The sequence below is a fragment of the Haplochromis burtoni genome, unplaced genomic scaffold (assembly GCF_018398535.1).
Source record: "Haplochromis burtoni strain Fernald_Lab_line unplaced genomic scaffold, NCSU_Asbu1 Contig_184, whole genome shotgun sequence".
NCBI classification, from domain to species: Eukaryota; Metazoa; Chordata; class Actinopteri; order Cichliformes; family Cichlidae; genus Haplochromis; species Haplochromis burtoni.
In genome coordinates this window covers 340,957-361,465 of record NW_024582545.1, presented here as the reverse complement: position 1 = coordinate 361,465, position 20,509 = coordinate 340,957, and the positions used below count along the sequence as shown (strand labels likewise).

At 40.3% G+C, this 20,509-nt stretch overlaps 1 protein-coding gene across 1 annotated transcript in view; it reads left to right on the top strand.

Moving 5' to 3' along the window:
* Positions 1 to 4,846: 4,846 nt before the first annotated feature.
* tmcc3 (transmembrane and coiled-coil domain family 3) overlaps positions 4,847 to 20,509 on the top strand; it is a 70,482-nt gene continuing 54,819 nt past the window's right edge. The window contains exon 1 of the mRNA XM_042225836.1: positions 4,847 to 5,379. Within this exon, the coding sequence (XP_042081770.1) occupies positions 5,335 to 5,379 (45 nt within the window). The 5' untranslated portion in view covers positions 4,847 to 5,334. The remainder of the gene's footprint in view (positions 5,380 to 20,509) is intronic.

Here is a 20,509-nt window from a genome sequence, read left to right as displayed (position 1 = left end):
GTTTTTTAAACCCTATAAAATATACTTTTTTTGGGGGGGGGGCAATTTCCTTTATTCTAAAGTAGTTTAAAACCTTCCAAAAATTAAGTAAAATGATCAGAATGAGAAGAAATAACATCTATGAGATCATGTCCCAGTCTGTACCTTTGTTTAATACTAGTTTGTACCACACGGGGGCACAGGGATTGAACAAAACCTGTATTTCACCAGGGGAGGTATATGGCAAAAAACAAAACTTTTACCAGAATCATAAATTAAACAGTAGCAAAAATCTGAGCTGAGCCCCCTACTGGTGAAAGCATCCCTCAATTCATTATATTCCACTTGTCCAAAGTCAGGTTAGGGTGGCAGTAGGCTAAAGACTGTATTCTAGGCATCCTGCTGGTCAGCCACAATTCCCAGTGTCTCCAGGGGGATACTGGAAATTCCCAGGCCAAACAACTGGCAGAAGGTGCCCAACTGAGGTCTCCTCTAATGGGGCACCCAGTTGGGCATAACCAGGAAACCACAAAAATAATACGCAAAATATGTTTTTTCCAACATGACTGAAAGACAGAGAATTAAAATTCTGGTGTTTATGTGAGAGTATTTAAAGCCAGCAGATCATGTTTAAATGATCTTGTTCAGTAGTTAAGACTTTGTTTTTATATATTTTTGTATTTTTTCAGCAATCTGCAGCTGTTAAATGGGGAGGTTCACTGCTTCATCACTTTTTGTTCAAGGGGAACATTTAGAAGAAGGTGTAAGTGTACGTTTCAATTTATCTGTAATACAGTTTAGTGGCCAACAGGTGGAGTTGTTCCCCTTTTGTTGCCATATTGCTCTCTCAAACCAGATCATGCTCAGGGGGCTTTTTATATCCCCTTGACTCAGCATTTCAGCAAACAACAGTCCTCTCAGAAAGGCGACTTTTCATCTAAATCTTCAAATTAATTAAGAACAAAGAGCCAGAAGTGCTTTGATGTGATAACACAGAGGCTTGAGTGGCCTTTAGTGCGCTCTTCAGGCTGATTTCTACATTTCTATTCAGTGAACGGTTCATTTGTTGCTCATCTGTTCTGCCTACATCTCACGTCAGCTGATAGCTATTGTCTGATTCATCTTCTGCAAATGGAGCAGATAATCCCGTCTCTGCTTTTGTGTTTGCTGATGCAGCGCTACGCTGAAGTGGCAGCTGGTAAAAACAGCACCAGGGAGTCTAAAGACGGTCATCCTAACGCTGAGACACCCTCCTTTTTCTTCACCACCTGTCTTGCCAGCTATCATAACTCTTAAGTGTCAACAGCTTCATGCCTCCTCTTTATCGAGTCTCTTTACCGTCCTTCACTTTTGCCCCTCTCTCCCTCCCCGTCCTCTCCTTTTTCATCATTCATAACCGACTTTCTTCCACGAGGGGGGTTTGACTCCTAGAGGAGCACCCTCTTTCTTTTTTTCCACTTTCTTTTTAAAAAATCTTTAATTCTCTAAATGTTAGCTCAGCTTAGTGGGTCATAGTCATTGCCTCAGGCCTTTGATTTTTTTTATAGACCTCTCCTCTCCTTTGGCTTTTAAAATGTCCCAGTTCTGCCCACTTCCCACGAATGATACTGCACACATGAAGGAGAAATTCAAAGCTTGACTGAGAAATTCAAAGCTTCTCCCCCCACAGCCTTGAAGAGATCCCCTGTCAGTCACTGGCATCCCCTCTCTTGGTTTTCTATAGCGAGATCACAATCCCTTTTCTCTTTGTTCATCATTTGTGTTTGCTTTGGAAAAGCACAGGTCTGTTAATGCTGTAGGTCTACTATTGTTTTTCAATATATCAAGACTTTTTGCCATAATTTATAAGTGCTGCAGTTCCTGAAATGCACCTGAAGGAGAGGCTGAATGAGTTTTCATTGAGGATACCTGCCAGGTTTTAACTAAAGTTCCTTAGCGAACCCAAATGCAGGGCTTCACTTAGGGGTAAAGGCATCAAAGTAAATGTTAACTTTTGAAAAAGTAACAGAAAAAAATGAGGAGGATCTACAGAATAATCCAAATGTACACCATCAGGAAAATAACAAAACTCCAAAACAAGGGGGAGCAGGAAAATTAGACAGGAGACTACAGAGAGTTAGGGAAGGCAAGAGAAGAGGAAATACTACATTCTAATTATCCAGAAAAGACTCCACCTTTTGGCCAGCGGCAGATGGGATAGGCTTCCCGACCCTGAATTTGATAAGGAGAAAATGGATGGATGGGCAAAGGGGAGGTCGAAGAAACGCAGTTACCAAAGTAAAACAGGAAGTAGAAACGATGAAGACAACGATAAGATGGAGGGACTCTGTAGACACTAGCAAAATATGAACATGGAGACATAAGAAAGGAGGTCAGTACACTAAACATGCTTACCTGTCTGTAGTTGATATGACCACTCTTACTGACACCACACAGAGCCAAGAGTAGAAAGTCTTAAATCTGAACTCATTATTTGAAACATTTGTCCTTGAGTCCTCTCATTACCCATGAGCACTCTGATGGTGTCATGGTCCTGTGTCTAGTGATCCAATGTTTATGTTTTTGATTATTCGTATTCTGAATTTTGGGGATTTCTAGTGTTTAGGTTTTGTTTCTATGCCTCCCTTGTGTGCTCTGTGTTGCATCTAGTTTTTTCTGGTTTCCTGTTTTACTTTGACAGTCCTGTGTCCTGTGTTTGTGCATTCTGTTTTGCTTCCTCCCTGTCTTGTGTGTGTGTGAGATTAATGCCAGAGTGTTCCTTCGTTACCCTCTTGTGTATTTAGTCCTCTGTCTTCTCTCTGTAATCGTTTTTTTGCATTTCCTCTTCTTTTGTTCTCCTTGTGTTTCCAGCTTTTTAGGTTTCTTGTTTGTTGTTAAGCTGTCATGTAATGTTTAGTTTTCCCAGTATAGGTTTTGTTAGCTTTGTGTTAGTCAGTCTTTGCTTTCATTGTTCTGTTCATGTAAAATTAAGGCTTACGTTCTGTTAATATCCACCTCCATCTCCGTTGTCTGCATTTGGGTCCTCACTCCCTCATCTCCATGCCGCCTGCTTTAGCACAGGTGACAGATGGATGCATCATGGCCAACGTGGGGTTCAGTATTTCGCCCAGGGATACAAGGGATCAAACTTCTGACCTCCCACTCAGTAGATGGTAGATGACCCTGTGCAGCTCCTGAACCACAGCCACAACCTGGCAGCGCATGTATGAGAGAAAACGAGGTACAGAATAATAGGACTCCTGTAAAGGTTGTGTTAGGAGCACACAACTTGGAAAGTATTTCCTTCTGCCAGTGTTTGGTACTTGTGTGTCATGACCTCAATTTCTAGTTTCTGAGACGTGAAACTGCATGTGCAGGTTTTTTCAAATAAATAAAAAGGTTCATATTTGCAGAAGGACATTTTGTTCCAGATGGTACCAAAATCAAATATAACTGCCGATCCAATGTTTGGCTTAATAATTGTAATAAATGTCACTTAAATAGATATTGCAATGTTGGTGAGTTGTTTTAATGAACATTTTGCGGTCTAGTGAGCAGTTTTACTAAAAACTACTGTGTATTTTCCATATTAATGAAGCAGCATGCCCTTCAGTGAAGCCTGGTTCATTATAATAGCAGCAGAGCTTCACAGACACAGTGGAATAAAGTCTCTGGATTATGTGGGAAATTGTTCTGTGTTGCTTCTATGCACAGCCTTTGAGCAGCTTTAATGTTTTAGCTGTTTACCGTCACCTGGGGGCAGTGTGACAAAAAACAGGTGTGTGGGCTGCTTGGTCTCATATCTGCGCAGCCCGGCCCTCATGCCCCTTTGCACAGATTCAAAATGACCCAATTGATCATAAAGCAAGCAATAAGCTGTAACCTCAGACAAAGAAAAAATAAGGCAATGCAAAAGTGCCAAAATCTGCAGTTCCTTCAGTGGCCACTTGAAGCAAGTCTCTACACAGGAGAAATAAAAATAAAATATAAAAAGGTCAGCAGCCAGAACAACTGAAGGAACAGTGATGGAGAGCGGACAGGCAGGTGTGTTTCCGGAAGGTATTGCTTCTTGCAGGTTTGGCGTTCAACTTGACAGTTCAAGTAAATGCCAGGATTGTGACACTTTGCAGCTTGTTTTTCATTCTTGCTAGAGTTAGCTCCTTCCTCCATATACAAAATCACCTGCCTCCAAAAAAGCATCAAAATTCAGACTTTTAGCCTTTTAAATGCACTGGATGACATCATTGTAGCTGCCTTCATCTTTTACATTGTCTATGATGGTAAATCTTTACTGAACCAATCAGCACGCATGCAAATGCATATTTTATATATTTATTACTCGTGCTATTTTGCAAGTGCCCCCTACTGCACCCTCAACTGAATTGCTCCAATATCTGTACAAATAGGGAAGTAGATTGGCTTTCTTTTATTGGCTCATGGTTGAGCCAATCAGCCAGTGCGTAACGTCAGGGCGATTACTCTCCTCTTTTATAAACAGTTTATGCTCTGGACATAATACTGACTGCATTAAGTCATTGTTGGTTTACACTGAGGAAAAGTGTCACCAGCGTCATCGTTTAAAGGTATTCAGAAGGATATGAGGATTATAGCCCTGAGACATTAGCAAGCAGATATTACTAAAATTCCTCACTCTTCAGTGGAATTGTTAATAATAACAATAAAGAGATAATAAATATGCCCTGTTTATTGTCCTCTATGTGTGTAGTTTGAGTGGGAGCGGGTGCAAAGTCCAGCACACACAAACACACACACACAGAGGCTGTTATCTGACGCTGCAGATTAGCAGTGCTGTCAGAGTCTCTGTCCTGTAGAGTGCGTTCACCCTCAGGGAGCAGGAGATTCCTGCATTAACTCAGCATTCCCACACTCTTTCATTCCCTTAAACCTCCCTCCCTCTCTCCAAGGCTGTCCCTATCTCAGTCCCTCCTCATCACATAATCCTCTGCTTCTTCCCTTTTGACTGGCAGTGGAGAATTGCTGTTGTTGTTGTTAATGTGTGCGAAGTGTGTCCCGGCCGGTGGAGGGTGGCCGATAAGGATCAGGACAATTCCTACTCAGGCTCCCTCATGCCTTTTAAGGTGGCTTTTCCGCCTGAAAGGCACAAGTGTGTGTGAGGAGAGTAAAAGAACAGGGCAGCTCAGGAGGAGTGAGTGCAGTGCTGGTGGAGCTCTGACAGCTCTGCTGAGACAGGAAGCACTAGATTTCACAATAAGACGGTTGCATTGCACACAGAAGTCGACAGACAGGCACACACACTACTGCCTCCTCTTAGAGGGGAGTCTGTGGTGATTTCAGAGGTCTCCTGAAAACCACGCTGGAATGCACTTTGACCTCAGGGTGTGAGGAAGAGGAGACATGAGGAAGAACTACAGTGATATTCCACTCATCTATGTGACAGAGGTAGCTTTTGAACTTTATTCCACTCTAAAATCTGACTGAATGTTGATTATCTTGTTGTCAGCTTGATGAGAGATGAAAAAGTCGCTTCTTATTTTGTTTACGTGAAGTCGCCTGCAATCACTTGATATTCACAGCAGCTCAGGCACACAAAGATAAAAGCATTCATTTATGAATGAAATGTGCTCTGATGTATAGTAAGAACTTGATATTCCTGTAGGGAAGAAGATTTTTTTTTTATCTTATGCTGTGTTGTGATTACATTGGCATTTTCCACTAAACATAACCAAGGAAGTTGATTTTTAACAGTCTGAGGTCGAGTGAGACAAGTTTCACCACGTTTCTCTCTGAGCGTCAACGTGTGATTGGCCTTTGGAGCTTGAATAACATCTGAGGAATGCCTACACCAAAACACTGGCTATGCACACGTATTAAAACTGCCTGGGCTGTTTTTATTTTCGCTTTCTTTCTTTCATGATTGTTCTAAAAGAAGTCAACCATGAAGTTTTCTGTTTCTGTTCCTCCTGTCTCTATCTGTCCATCACAATCTCAGCTGCTCTATCAAAATGTCCGGTTGCTGAACTCTGTGGCTGTGAGAAAAGCGTCCCAGAGCGTATCCCTGGAAGGGCGCTGTGCTTTTGGCTGCTTTTATTGTGCTGACACTGTGTGTTTTATGTGTGCACATGCATTATGTGCCTCATTGTGCCAGTATATGCACAACACAAATGCATTAAAAAAAAAAAGATCTTATGTAACCACTTCCACCACAATGAGCCTCTTCCTGTCCTGTCAGGCTAACAGCCTCCATCAGATGACCAACAAGGAAACAGTAGAGGGAAGAAGCTGGTAGTTTTTATCTGTCATTCTCCTCGAGGTCTCAGCGCTGCAAAAACCTTCAGCAACAAGTCTATAATCAGCTATCGCCTGTGTTTTCACAACTTATGCATGCGTGATACGTTGTCAAACCCTCTGTGTGCAGTATGTGTGCGAAGCCTGAGAAATGTAGAGACTTCCATCCATTTACCATGGTAACCAGCAGTGTCTAAAGCATTCAAGACCTTATCTCAGTGCTTCGCCTTGTCTTCCTCCTGCTCTCTCGCTGTTTTAACCCCATAACAGAGGGAACATCTCAAAGGACATCATAGCAAGAAATGTCTTTTTAACCTTCATCCTTACGTGCACTTAAAGCAACACTATGTAGTTTTTGTTGTGTGGGGGCAACAGCACCCTCTGTGGCCAAATGCAGTAATTACATGAATGCTTGTGTTATAGTCCAGAATAAATAGGGAACAGACCTGTAATCTAAAAAATATAAATTTGTCTTTTTTCTTCTTCTGATTAATTTTTAAAAGAAGGAATTGAAACAATATATGGGGTTCCGTATTTTGGATATTTAAAGGTTTTTGTAGTAGAGATAACTTAAGCTGTAGTAGAATACCTTTCTTCAAGTTTTAAGGACATCACTTCATGGGTGTGAAATGAGCTGCAACAGAAAATATCTAGCAGCAGCCTCCTGATCACACCACCTTCAACCACCAACTAACTGCTTCTCTCATGTGGTTCGACTTGAACCATCTGTTTTAGTTACCATTTCTTGAGGGCTGTAATCAACCAAGTATGTCATCTCTAAAGTCCCATAACCCTGCCAATCATCTTACAGTCATGATAAAAAGTAGTACACTATCTGTCAGTTCTAAGGTTTTATTTGTCATGATATATTTAAAAAAAAGTATTTGGTCTATATCAGGTCTCAAAATTTGTTAAACACAACCTGAAAGGAACAAAAACACAAGACATATTACACTGTGCCAGTCAGTTTCAACTAAAATTAAACCAAAATGTAAAAAAAGTAACAAATGAATAACTACAGCCTGCGATTCAGGTGCTTGTAGAACCACCTTTAGCAGGAATAACTTGAAGTAAATTGAAGTAATCGTTTTCTGTATGATCTTATCAGTCTCACATTGTTGTGGAGGAGTGTTGATTCAGTTCATTGAGGTTTGTAGGTTTTTGTTTATGTACAGCACTCTTAAGGTCCAACCACAGTGTTTCAATTAGGTCGAGATCTGACATTAGATTTACTGCTGTGCTTGTGATCATTTGTTCTGCAGAATGACCTAATTATGACCGATCTTAATCTATGAACATAAGTACAACAATGCAATCTAGCCATTTGATAACGCTTGAATGAAACATTATCAAATTCCATTTTAGTCAAATAAATTGACTAAAATGTAATTTTTATTCAGTGCCTTAGTAAATTGAACCCCACATAAAAATCTAATTCAGTTTTATTTATACAGCCCCAAATCACAACAACAGTTGCCTCAAGGCGCTTTATGTTGTAAGGGAAAGACCCTACAATGATACAAAGAAAACAGGAAAACCCCCAACAATCATATGACTCCCTATGCAATCGCTTTGGCAACAGTGGGAAAGAAAAAAACTCCCTTTTACAGGAAGAAACCTCCATCAGAACCAGGCTCAGGGAGGGTCGACCGGTTGGGCGTGAGTGGATGAAGATAGGACAAAGACATGCTGTGGAAGAGAGACATAGATTAATAATAGCAAATAATTAAATGCAGTGAGGTGTATAAATGACTAAGAATCTTTATCACAGTCTTGGTGAAGACTGAAAACTGCTGGATGCCAGATGTTTTTCTGTATTGCTGCCCAGTAGATGCCAATATGTAATGTGTTCTCAGATTAATGTAAAGGAGCGGAAGTCTAAAACTTTTATGCATGGCAGTAACGTTTCATACATCACCAAGTAAGTACAAAAGCATGCAGGACTGCAGTGTTTCTCAGATAAAGCTGTTTAGTGTGTTGTTTCCACAAATACGAAGTCAGTCAGTCAGACAGGCAGGCATGGGCACGGCAGCACCGAGGACAAAAGACTTTGAGCCAAATTACTATTCAGCCGTCTGCAGCTGTCAGTATAACTCCCTCTGACCGGACTCCACAGGCAGTTTTTCATGTTTCCTGACCATCTTTTCAAATTTGCTGCCATCAGAAATTGTTTCTAAATAAATAACATTTTTGAAATATTAAAACAATTCAAATTATAAATATTTAGTTATATTTGGGAGTCCAGACTTCCAGAATGACCAGGAAGAACTGCAGAAATTGAATTAAAAAATAACATTATTGTACAATAGCATTGCTATTTTTATCAGCACAAGATAAAATATTCTAAAATGAAATGCATTTTTGATTTAGTGCACGATAGGCAGACCCATCTGCCTCCAGAAATACATGCATTTAGCCAACCATTACAGCTGTATGTTGTATATCTGTGTATATATAATTGTGTATATACCGCATGCACACAGTCACAGACTCACATAAACGTTTATGTCAGAGTTTATGTCAAAGAGAGGAGAAAATGCCAGGAGGTGCCCAAAAACACCCTACACCTGCAAGCCCAAACCTCTACGTGTTTTATATAATGAAGTAAATCCACCTGATGGTTTCAGGGGTGTGTTTTATTTGTGTTGTACACTAACAGGTGCCCAATTCATGAAGCACCATGCTTCTAAGTGTACAGATGACTCAGTAATTGTGTTTCTGCTGAGCAATAAAGACCCTGCAGAGGTTTCAGAGTGGTGTAGTGCTGCTTCTTGGAGAGATGCTCGTAGATATGATTCTCTCGGCTGTGGAGTTTAAGCAGTAGTACAAATGCTGTCACGCTGTGCTCGATGGCAAGTTGACCTTTGAGCTTCAGGTGGTTCTTTGAGGTTTTTAATGACGGCACCTTCATGAGATTGCTTTATTGTTGTTTTAACATCAAAAACACAAACAGACCTGCAGGCTGATTGACCCCCTTCTATATCAGCTTAGGACTTTGAACAAGATCTATCCAATCCACGCTGATGCCAACCTCCAGACAGGAAAGCCAACATGCAGGTTAATCACAGGGGCCACTGGACTTTAAACATGTCTGTGCAATTATTCTGCCATTATTCTCCTGATTCATCAACAATCAAGCTTATGGTTGCCAATTATGGGCAGTCGAAGCTGTATGATTCAAATTCACAAAGACAAAGTTTTGAAAAAGTGAGCAAAATCATCATCTACAGAAAATATGCGAAAATAGTTTCCTTCCTGAAGTTCCTTAATGTATGGGGTCAAATCGAGCCACAAGTCATGAAGCACAAAGATGCCTCTTGATATCACATTTACAATTTGATGATTTGAATTTGCAAAAACAAGACAAAGGAGTTGAAGGATGGATGAATGCTTTGGTGTCCTCATACCTTGACTGTTTTAATTCATTATACTCTCACCATAATGATGTTTCTGGCACATACCACCTGGAACAAATTCGTTTTGTTGTGAAGGACAAGCTGAAGGCTTTTGCCATAATTTAGTTTTGCTTTCTCCTCAGATAACATCCAGTACAGTACAGTCATCTCTTATCAAAGTGTTACAGTTTCCGTTCTAAATTTCAGTGTTGTGGGATGATTTTCTTTTGTTTAATTCTATTTATAGTCTTTATTTGGCAGTACGGTGCAGAGAGTAGACAGGAAAGCAAGGAGAAAGTGGGGCAATTGCGGGGGAAGACTTGAATACATGCAACTGCTCCAACCTTTGGTATTTGGAGCACCATGACAAGGAGGAACCCTCATCATGAATCGTCCATGAATAGGCGCCTTAAAAAGATGGAGAGGTTTATGTATGCCCCTGAGGCCTATTTGCCCCAGTAGGCCCTCCCAGGGCAAAGTGGCTCCAGGTGAAGGGTCAAAGTCTGATTCTTATGACGATCTTTATGAAGGACTCATAAATGGACGACGGTGTCTCGCTGGGACTGGGGTTACAGGGTCCACACAGCCACGACTATACTGCATCTCCTGCACGTCTGTACTGTAATTTATACTTACATCGAGGTTATGATGCCATTAAAACCAAGCGAACACATGGACTGAAACAACTTTTAGAATAGAATTCAACTTTATTGTCATTGCACATGTCACAAGTACAAGGTACAATGCACTTTTACTTCTGCTGTCTTTTAAAGATTAAAAAAATAACATTTAAATAATCTAAAAGAGGCTGTAATGAGATAAATCATTATTAACAGGACTAGTCGCACTAAAGGGCAGGCTCGAGAACGAAAAAAACTTCTGTTCGTTTTTGATATTTAATGTTTCCATTTGCTTCTAGTCTCATTATGACTCACATTTTCCTCTCACGCTAATTACATTTTATTTTTGCACCCAGACAATTTTATAGAGTTTATTCAGCGTGTCTAGCATGTAGTGAACAAAAGCCCACATCTTCACCATTACTCACAATCTCGCATCTGCCTGAAAACTGTCAGTCCTCATGATATAAATTTCTGAGAATGCTCGTTGCTCCACGTAGCGCTTACTGTGTTGACTTGCCAGCAGCTGGTTAGAAGCCAGTACGAGATCAGGAACTGAATTCATTAAAGACAAAAAATGCATATCCTCGAGGTGAATCAGCTGAGGTTAAATGTCTGTGAGGGTTTCGGTACAAAGAGTTGTGTGTGCGTTTATGCATGTGTGTCTTTGTCTTTGCCTGCTACACTGTTAGTGGCTACAACTAACAATTAAAAAAAAAATTTTTAAATGGCTAAACTTGCAAGATTCCCATTAGCTTCAAAAGCACCGTAGTGCAAAACAGAAAGCGATAACAAGCTAAACTAAGCTGATGCAAGAGGCCAAAAGGAAGGTGTAAGAGTGTGCCAATAAAAAGAGCAGGAGCATAAATAATGAGAATTATTTAAAATAGCACTGAAGAAGAGTATTCAAAGAGTGTAAATCCCCCTAAGAATGAGGGCTGTACTAATACTTTGATATTTTATGATGTTTTTATTACAACATCCTGACATCAGAATGTTTTAATTATCCAGTCTTTAAGTCTGATGTCATTAGCTGTTTCTGGGTCCAAACTTCGCTTCATGTCCCAAAGAAAAATAAACACTGTGGCAACACTTAGAGTTACAAACTGTCTACATAGTTTCATCTGTAATAAAATGGTCAGTGTGGCTGCTCTATCAGGTGTAATACAGTATATGAAGTTAAACATCCAGGCATCCATGAAAAGTTAGAGTTCACTAGTTTCCATCTAAAGATGATATACCATGTTCTGACTGAGGGATTTCACATTAGCACAGTGAAGCTGTGGATAAGTGATGAAATGTTTCTCCCACTGAAAACGCTATTTCCAGATGAATAGAATCAACCTTTTGGGATTACTCGAAATGGTTTCAAGGTCAAATTACAATGAAGGTCAAGGTCGAATGCTTAGCCAGCCCAGGTACACGTGTCCCCTGAGGCCTAATATATTGTTGTGAAGTTTAAGAAGGTCCGTGGAAGCTTGTGGGTAATATAAAGTTTTTAGTTACAGTATTAGTTACAGTATCTCACTTTTAGCTCTACTTTTGGTCCCCACCAACTGCTGCAGAAAATGTCTAACTTCCCACAGTCACGGTAAAAAGAAAGTACACCCTCTTTAGGTTTTGTGGTCTGGGGAAGTTTTATAAGGCCAGTAAATTGACCCCAAGATCAATGACCATACAATACTCAGAGATACAGAAAAACCCAAGTGCTACACCTCAGACTCTACAGGCCTCAGTTAAATGTTAAAGTTCTTAAAGAAACTATACAAACGACTCGACAAGTGTTGCTTATTTTGAACGACTACCAAGAGAAAGCCTCTTACCTCTAGAAAGAACATGCCAGCTAGACTTAGGTATGCAAAGCTGCATCCCAACAAACCACAAGGCTTCTAGAACAATATCCACAGCATGTTAGCACACACACACCTCATACCAACAGTGAAGCACAGTGGTGGAGGTGTAATGATTTGGGCTTGTTTTGCAGCCGCAGGACCTGTGCACCTCGCAGTCACTGAGTCAATCACAAACTCCTCCTCTGTACCAAAGTGCTCTGGAGTCAAATGTGAGGACATCTGTCTGACAGCTAAAGCTTGGCCTAAATTTGGTCATCCAATGGGACAAAGATTCCGAGTACAGCAGCAAATCTGCAACAGAATTACTGATAAAGAAAATAATCAAGGTGTTGCAGTAGCCCAGCAAAAGTCCAGAACTCAGCCTGATTGAAATGTTCCTGTGGGATCTTAAGACTGCGGGCCGTAAATGAAAACCTCAACAAAGTGAAGCGACGTTATAAAGAAGAATGTCTCACCTCTGTGTTCCCTCACTAATAAAACCAGGAGATGAGGGAGGCAGCAGACTTCCACAAACTGAACATGGCCTCATCAGACGCTGATTAGACCGGAGCTGTTTGTGTTCAACTCTCCTGATGATAATGACCTTCACTGACAAGCTTTTATTCAAATTACTTCCTCTGCATCCTCTGATTTTTGTGCACGCACTAACGAAAGGTGCCATGCCATAGTCACCGTCCATTACGCCTCATCTCTTCTGTTCATGCAATGCTCAATTTATCACCATGGCGACAAGCAATGTTGTTAGCAGCCTCTTACTGTTCATTCAGACACCCTATGACTAATTAAAGGAAAAACATAAACCCTTCATTCCTACAGTGACGGGATATTTTGACAGGTATTTCACCTGCTCAGTTTCTACAATAACAAACCAAAATTTGCACATTTATACCAGGATTAAACCACAAGACAACCACCTATTTTATAAAAAATAATCACCTAATTGTTATAAAAAAAAAAGAAGTTATGTTTTCACCGGTTGCTGTGATTTATGAAAGACACAAGCGTGTCTGTATATTTAGTTTGTCATTAAAGTCTGAGGGGCACTTCCTCTCCTCACGTTTGAACACGAATGCTTGATATGATAGGATTTATTCATCCTTTAACCGGTTTCCTGTTGTGTGCGTGCTCAGCTTCATTAACATATAACCTTGTCCTTGACTTTAGCCTCAAGCTGCCTGGTCTGAAAAGTTTGTAGTGTAAACAGAGGCTTAGTCTTCCTTCTGTCATAATTTATTTTGTCAGCAGAAAATAGAAGCGTTAGATTCCCTCACTTTAGTTCTATTCTTGCTTACAATCCTACCCTCACTGAGATGATCCATTGTGGTTGCTCTGTAAAGGTTTTAATTCAGGTTTATGGTTATGCCGGGGGCCAATGCTGAACTGTATCACCTTATGCTGAGTTGGGTTTTGAGTATTTTATCCCTATAATCCATAGGTTAAGTTTTAGGTCACATCAGAACAAGGATAAAACCTAAATAAAGGTTAGTGGAGAGCACAAAGAGAGAGCATGAGAAAAAATCTGCGCTTTTATAACAAATTCTTATCGGCAGTAACCTACGTTCTTCTATGTGTTACAAGAAGTTGCTTGAGAACATTGATGCCAGTCTAATATCAGCTATACGCAAGCTAACAGCTAGTTCAGCTTATCACAAATACAAAATTAGCTGGTTTGGCTCTGAAATGTAACAATTTGATTTGTAAAGAAGCTAGACTTAAAAACGACAAAGAGTTCCCACAATAATTTATTTAACTTTTAAGTTTCATTCAAAGATAAAGCAAAGATGGAAAGCTAGCATGTTTTCGCTTAATGTGTCTCACAGCTAGCAAAGGAAACATTGAGAAACAATGGATCATATAAGTGTCTGTGTCTGTTGCTCAAAAAGCTAATAAATCTATAGAGCTACTTATAAAGGAGACTTTTTGCTGTCGGGGTTTTAGCAGCTGAGTCACTTGATATTTTGAAGAAATAACAGTGAAGGTGTCGGTTTGTTGAACCCCTTCCTCTTATCTCTCGCTGACCTCTCACTTTAATGTCACACCTTTGTGATTTCCAGTTCCTTTAACTCTGCCTCGGTACACCTACACATCACAGCAGTTGTCACTGATTCTGAGGGAAAAAATTAGCAGAGAGAGACCTGAAACCACTCAGAAGAAGACAAAGGGGCCTAAATGTCACACTCTAGCAGTGTGGGGCAGGCGGTGACGTAGGTGGGACCACACATGAAAGCGTGGCAGCTGCCCCACGCTTTGAAAGCGTGACCCTTTAGATATTTATTTCAAACAACCTGTGATGCCTGGGTGTTTGCTCAGAGAGGCTGTGCTGTTTTTTATGAAAGCTTTCACACATTCTGCTCATGTAACCGTGTTTTGGATTTAATGTGAAACATATTAGACACAGCTAGGACTGGGACATGCAATAGAAATGTTTCATATGTTTCACATTAGATCCAATGGTTTCCCTGTTTTATCGCAATTTTAAAGATGTAAAGATGAATCTGTTAACTGGAAACGCTTTTATTTTTAATATGTAAACATTTTTACTACCCCTCTTTAATCCATAGTCATAGCAGACTTGTGTCTTTGTTTTATAAATTAGAACAAAGTCTAACAACTACAGCATGCTGACGAAAATGCTGGCCACGCCTCTTAATCTTTGATTCTGGTGTATAAACACTTTCCTTGATATTCATTATGAAGAACTCACTGAGCTCGGGGATTGTGTGTGATGTGTGAGTCACCAACTCTCTGCTCACTCAGTAACTCTAAACCTCCTCTGGCATTAACATCAGCACAAAAACTGTGCTTCATGGCACAGGTTTCACTGGCTCCTGTAGACGTGACGCGTTGAGTTTATTATTACATATTTTCTGTTTGATTCTTGTCTACAGTTTACATTTCAGGCTTCATGTATTTTCTTAGTGTTTTCAGTATTGAATTCCTAGTTGTACATGTTTTATTCTGCTTGTTAGTTATCTTCTGTGTCTTATATTGAGTTTTACTCCCTCACATGTGATTGTGTTAATTTGGGGCACCTCATTTTCTCCCAGCTGTGTCTAATTCCCATTAGCCCTCAGCGTGTTAGCATGTGTAGTCCTGCCATTCCTATCTATTAAAAATATTTTCTTTTTTTTCAGCCACTTTTGAATTGTTTGTTTTTCTGGTGGACTTTGCTTTATGGACTTTCAGCAAACAAAATTAAAGGCTTGCTTAAAGTTGAAGTTTGGCTAACCCATTTCCATGTATCCATATTTGGGTCCTGAGCGCTTCAATTCATCACACTCTTGTCCACATAGTGTCGCTGACTTGCGGTTAACCTCACAAATCCTTTTTACCAGACTTTAATGAAACATAAAGGAGAACAGCCATGCGGATCATTTTATTTTAACGAACTTGGGTAATTCTGATCTGTTAGTGGTGCCCCTTTAGAAGCTGCAGGAACCTTTAGACACAGAATTGTAAATGACATTAGACTTAAAAGCAGAACAACATACATACAAATATAACTGTTACATTTACTGTGATGTTATAAAATGCTTAATCTTCTGAACATAAATTTAACAGTTTATGTTTAAAACATTTAATTTGCGACATAAAGTGGATATAAGAGGCCAGCTGACAATGTTAAAACTATCGCATCTGCCGACTTTTGTTTTTGGGTTAATTGGCCAACCCACCATCTTCAGGTATCTGGTTTTAGCAACTGGTTAAAAATATTCCATCTGTCCACTTCCTTTACCAATTCAGGGAAAAGACAAGGTAAATCCTGGACAGAGAGAGAGACGATCAGTCACACCTATCGGCACTTTAGGATCAGTTAATCAAGCATGTGCTTCTTGGACTTAAATGATACTAAAGTATGAAAGACGAAACCTTAAAGACACAGGGAAGCCCTAGCTGGCTTATGCCACCCTGGTTTAAAAACATTTTATTCAAATGGAGATTTTTCTTCTGGGGAAGGTCAACCTGTCGTTGGCAAGGGGAGAGATGCTTATATTTATTGTATGTAGGAAGAAAAAGAAAACAGCTAACACATGATTATTATTATTATTATTTTAAAATGAGGAGCGAAATAATTACTCTCTGGTATGGGTTAGGATCATCTTTTTTAAAATGAAGAAATATACCATTCACCTTGGTAAAGGTTGTAAGTTAGCTGTATCTTTCATGGTTTAGAAAAACAAGAAAACTTGAATATACGTTTACATGTGTAAACACCACCCTCATGCATTCATGCATGACTTTAAACAGAATTTGTCAAGTGAATCAGCAACAGCTGCTTGTGGTTGAAAGCAAGTTGCTGATAAAGCAGCAGTTTCCACAGACTGGCAAGAAATACATTTGCATTATATGCAGTGTGAAAAACAGTCATCACCTCTATTTTGGTCCTTAAGCCTTTTGTTGGAGGGTAAAATGTAAATCACGTTCTTTGTTTAAACATAGCTACAGCTTCTTTTTGTACAGTTAAAATTTATACGGTACGGAGAAATAAAAATGTCCAAACATTTCTATTGTTTTTTCCGCCAACTTCAGAGGACAGTTCTTGATAATGTTTTTAGTTTGTTTGTTTTACAATGATAAGGATTTCTAAAGAAGCAGAATTCCTAGAAAATACAGAGAACAGTCCTTTGTGAACTCATTTGTAGCCAGAGTCTGTATCTAGTAATGCCCGTGAGTGTATCTCAATGCCATCTCAAGGTTTTCCTTTATATTTCTGGGTATTGTAGTGCTTTGAATTGGTTGAAAACAACATCAGCTGATATACCTCACTTATGTTTTCCCTGTTGGTTTGACAGATTTATAACCCGGTTATTTTCACCTCCGGGCAAACAAAAACCCATCTCTGTTGTGCCCATTCAGCAGACCATCTGTTGCATATGTTGCATGTTTGTGCTCCACTGTATTTGTGTGTCTAACGATTAGGCCATTTACACACATAGTGCATACAACAAAGCTGCATCAGGGTTTATAAAGCTGTGGCTGTGTGACCAGCCTCGACAGTACAGCAGTCTGCTGCAGTCAGCTTAAATTTACCGCCACATCTCCTTAAACCCTTTCAGCCTTTACCCACCCCCAGCGCACCCATTCAAGTGTCCCATTCATTAAGGCTTGGAGAGAAAAGGCATGGCTGGAAAGCGGGGAACTTTAGCCTTCCCTGAAGAAATGTTATTATAGAGGGTGAAAAGCGCTTAGGGAGCATGAGGAAGAGGAGGAGAAGGAGGAGGAGAGAGTCTTCTTCAGTTAATTTGCTTGAAAGAAACAGAGTTGCTTCTCAGGCAGAGATACAAAAAGGAGGGAAGGCAATAAATAAAATGAAGAAATTGAATTAAAGGCTTGTGCACACAGGTTCAGATGTCTTGGAGAACTGAAGATTAGAGCACACTGTTCATGGTTTTACTAAATGTACCTGCTGCCTGGCTCATCTGAAGCTAACCTACAAGAAAATGTAATTTATTTAACACTTCTGACCTCAAACTTGGTTTGAAATGTTAAAAATGTTTTTAAACAAAGATTTAAACTATGAAGATTTTTAAATTAAATAACTGACAGACTCAAAGTTATAATATAACACTAAATTGCCAAATAAAGATAGATGGGTTAGGATAACAAGATATGCAGACTGTGGCGCAAGCTCCGTTTACAAAGGATGGGCTCGCTTATACTCTTTAACAAGGATCCGAAACTAAGATACACAGCTGGAAACCCTTTGCATCGACATGTAAGGCAGTGCTACAACCAGCAGTCCTGCATAAATAAAAAACTTGGTGCTAACGTTGCAGGCTACCCATGATATTTAGGATAAACCACACAGAACCAGATCAAAAACCAGGATAGACAACTGCAACCAGATGCATGTGGTGCACAAGCTGATTCATGAAGTCACAGTTTGAATCCTTGAGTGAGAGAGCAACTTTAATCTGAGGAGTACGAGCTTGTAAATGTATACTACTGTCATATCGAGTGCTGCTTGATAGGCAGACTCAGGGAAATGCTCAGAGATATAGCTTTATTTCTGAAACTCATAAGGTGGTTCTAGGAAGCAGATCTACCAAGAATACTATTACAATTAGAATGCTAGGAAGTCAGAAAAGGAAAACGGGGCACAAGGAAGACACACAGCACAAGGATATAGGGACCATGAGGTAAACACAACAAAGGACAGAAGAAAACTGAGGACCAAAGTTTAGATGTGAGGTAAAGGCAAAGTGGAGACACGTGAGGGAAGACAGCTGAACAGAATCCAACTAATGAACCGAAGAGAAGCAAAGCGGAACATAACACACACAGAATGAGAGACTATCAGAATATGTCAGGAATGCGGGAACAGAAATGCAGACTCAACACAAAGACAGAAAGGGAAACACGCAGAGACAAGGCTGACCTCATTCAGAGATCAAACCAACACGACACCAGGGCAGACTGGAAACAAAAGGGAACCAACAACAACTGAGGAACTGAGAACTAGAAACTTAGATAACACAACTCAGAAGTGCTGGGAAATAATACTGGAGTCAAAGGATGAAACACAATATAGAACTAGAATGTAAATCACCGGGTACGACCCAGGAAACATGACAGGACTTAGAAGAAAATGGTCTGTGCACACAACTGGTCGCATAATAATAAGCTTTTTTTGATCTGCTGCCTCTGTTAAATGTACTGCATTACTGCAATATTCACACAAACTCAACATTTCCTTCATAATTAAAATTAAAGCCTTCATTTCAAAACTTACGTTATTTGAAGAAAAATGGCACTGGAGATTATCCACGGCTTTGATATTCACCCTCTGAAAACTGCTTACTAATTCTCACACACACCAGGGAGGAAGTGAGGGAGAGACAGCAAGCATCATACAGGGAAGAACATGGAGAGGGAGAGGACAGCAGCTATGGGGAGAGCACGGAGATGTGGCCGATGAAGATGATCAGACAGACAGATGAAGGAGTGTCACAGTTTTAAACTTGGCACTACAGATCTGCTCTGACCCTGTGCGCCCTGCAGTCCCTGTTCACCAATCTGCAGACGAAGAGACGTAGCCAGAAACTCCATATGTACGTGAATAGGTCTCATCTGCTGCAGAATAAGCAGCTGTTTGCTAGGAAGTTCACAGTATCAGCGTATTTCTGTTTCCCGCCTCGTGGCCAAAGATTTATTTCAGGTCTAGCCGAGAAGGACTTAGTGACGGATTTATAAAAGAGTTTTGCACCTCGCACTGTTGATTCTACATTTCAGCAGGCTTGGCTTCATGGCTGACCCGCTGCTGGAGTGTTTGATAATACCATGTCAGACTGATTACTTCTGCCTGATGATACATGTAGATGCCCAGACTGATTAGTCACTGTCCTCGCTGCCAAGCTTTAGCCACAGCAGCCTCCGTCCTACTCTGCTTGTATGAAAGTCTAAGGATCCTTACTCAGTCACTGCTGGGCCTAATGGGGCTCATCCCTATCAACAGAAAAACATAGAAGAACATCTGCATAGTTGAATCTAGTCTTGTGGACTAAATATAGAGGGATTACACCCAGTTTTAGTTTTCAAGGTTCCTTTGGATTGCAGCAGAACTGCAGGGTTGAAAGGGATTAAACGTGCAGTGCCAAGTTCTGCAAGTACACGAATAAGTGACAGAGAGGAAGATCGTGCAGAAGATAAAAGCCTAGAGGTGACAGACAGGCAGGGAAGTTCTCCTCCAAAGGGGAGAAGCATAAAAATGTTGGAAAATATAATTATTGGCTCAGATTTGTAATGAAAGTGAGCAGGAGGGTGGCAGCTTTAATGGGAAGAGAGGGTGAATGTGAGGACAGGGAAGCAGAGGGAGATGAAAGGAGGGGTGTTTTTGGCTCGGCGGGGCACAGGCAGGGCTTAAAAGCGAGGAAATTTTCTGTGCCTGAGACATGTTTGAGTGTCAGGAAACGCAACGAAAGGAGAGTGAAAATGAAGGTGATTACGGCTGAAAATGTTTGCTTTACTCCGAGACACTTCATTTCCTGCATCATGGAGGAATATAATGCACAAATTTAGCATGAATTGATGGCAAATATATGTAAAAATAAACACAAAAACAAAAAAAAATGTGTGTGTGTTTTAGATTTATAATTTATAAGAACTTTGGACATCTTTAATTATGTTATTTAAGCTAAAATACCTAAAAAGAAAATAGTTTACAGACTTGTTCAAACTGGTGGCTCACGGCTTACTTTGATTAAAGTTGTTTGGAGAGGAAACATCAGACCTCCTCCTCCTCCTCCTTCAATTGTTCCCTCTGGCTGTTTCATATCTACCTGACCGCGTCCATGTGGCGCCACATGAGAGGAAGGGGTGCTGTGCAGATACTGACTAAAATCACAGCAGTGTGCGTTTCTGTGTGTGTGTGTGTGTGTGTGTGTGTGTGTGTGTGTGTGTGTGTGTGTGTGTGTGT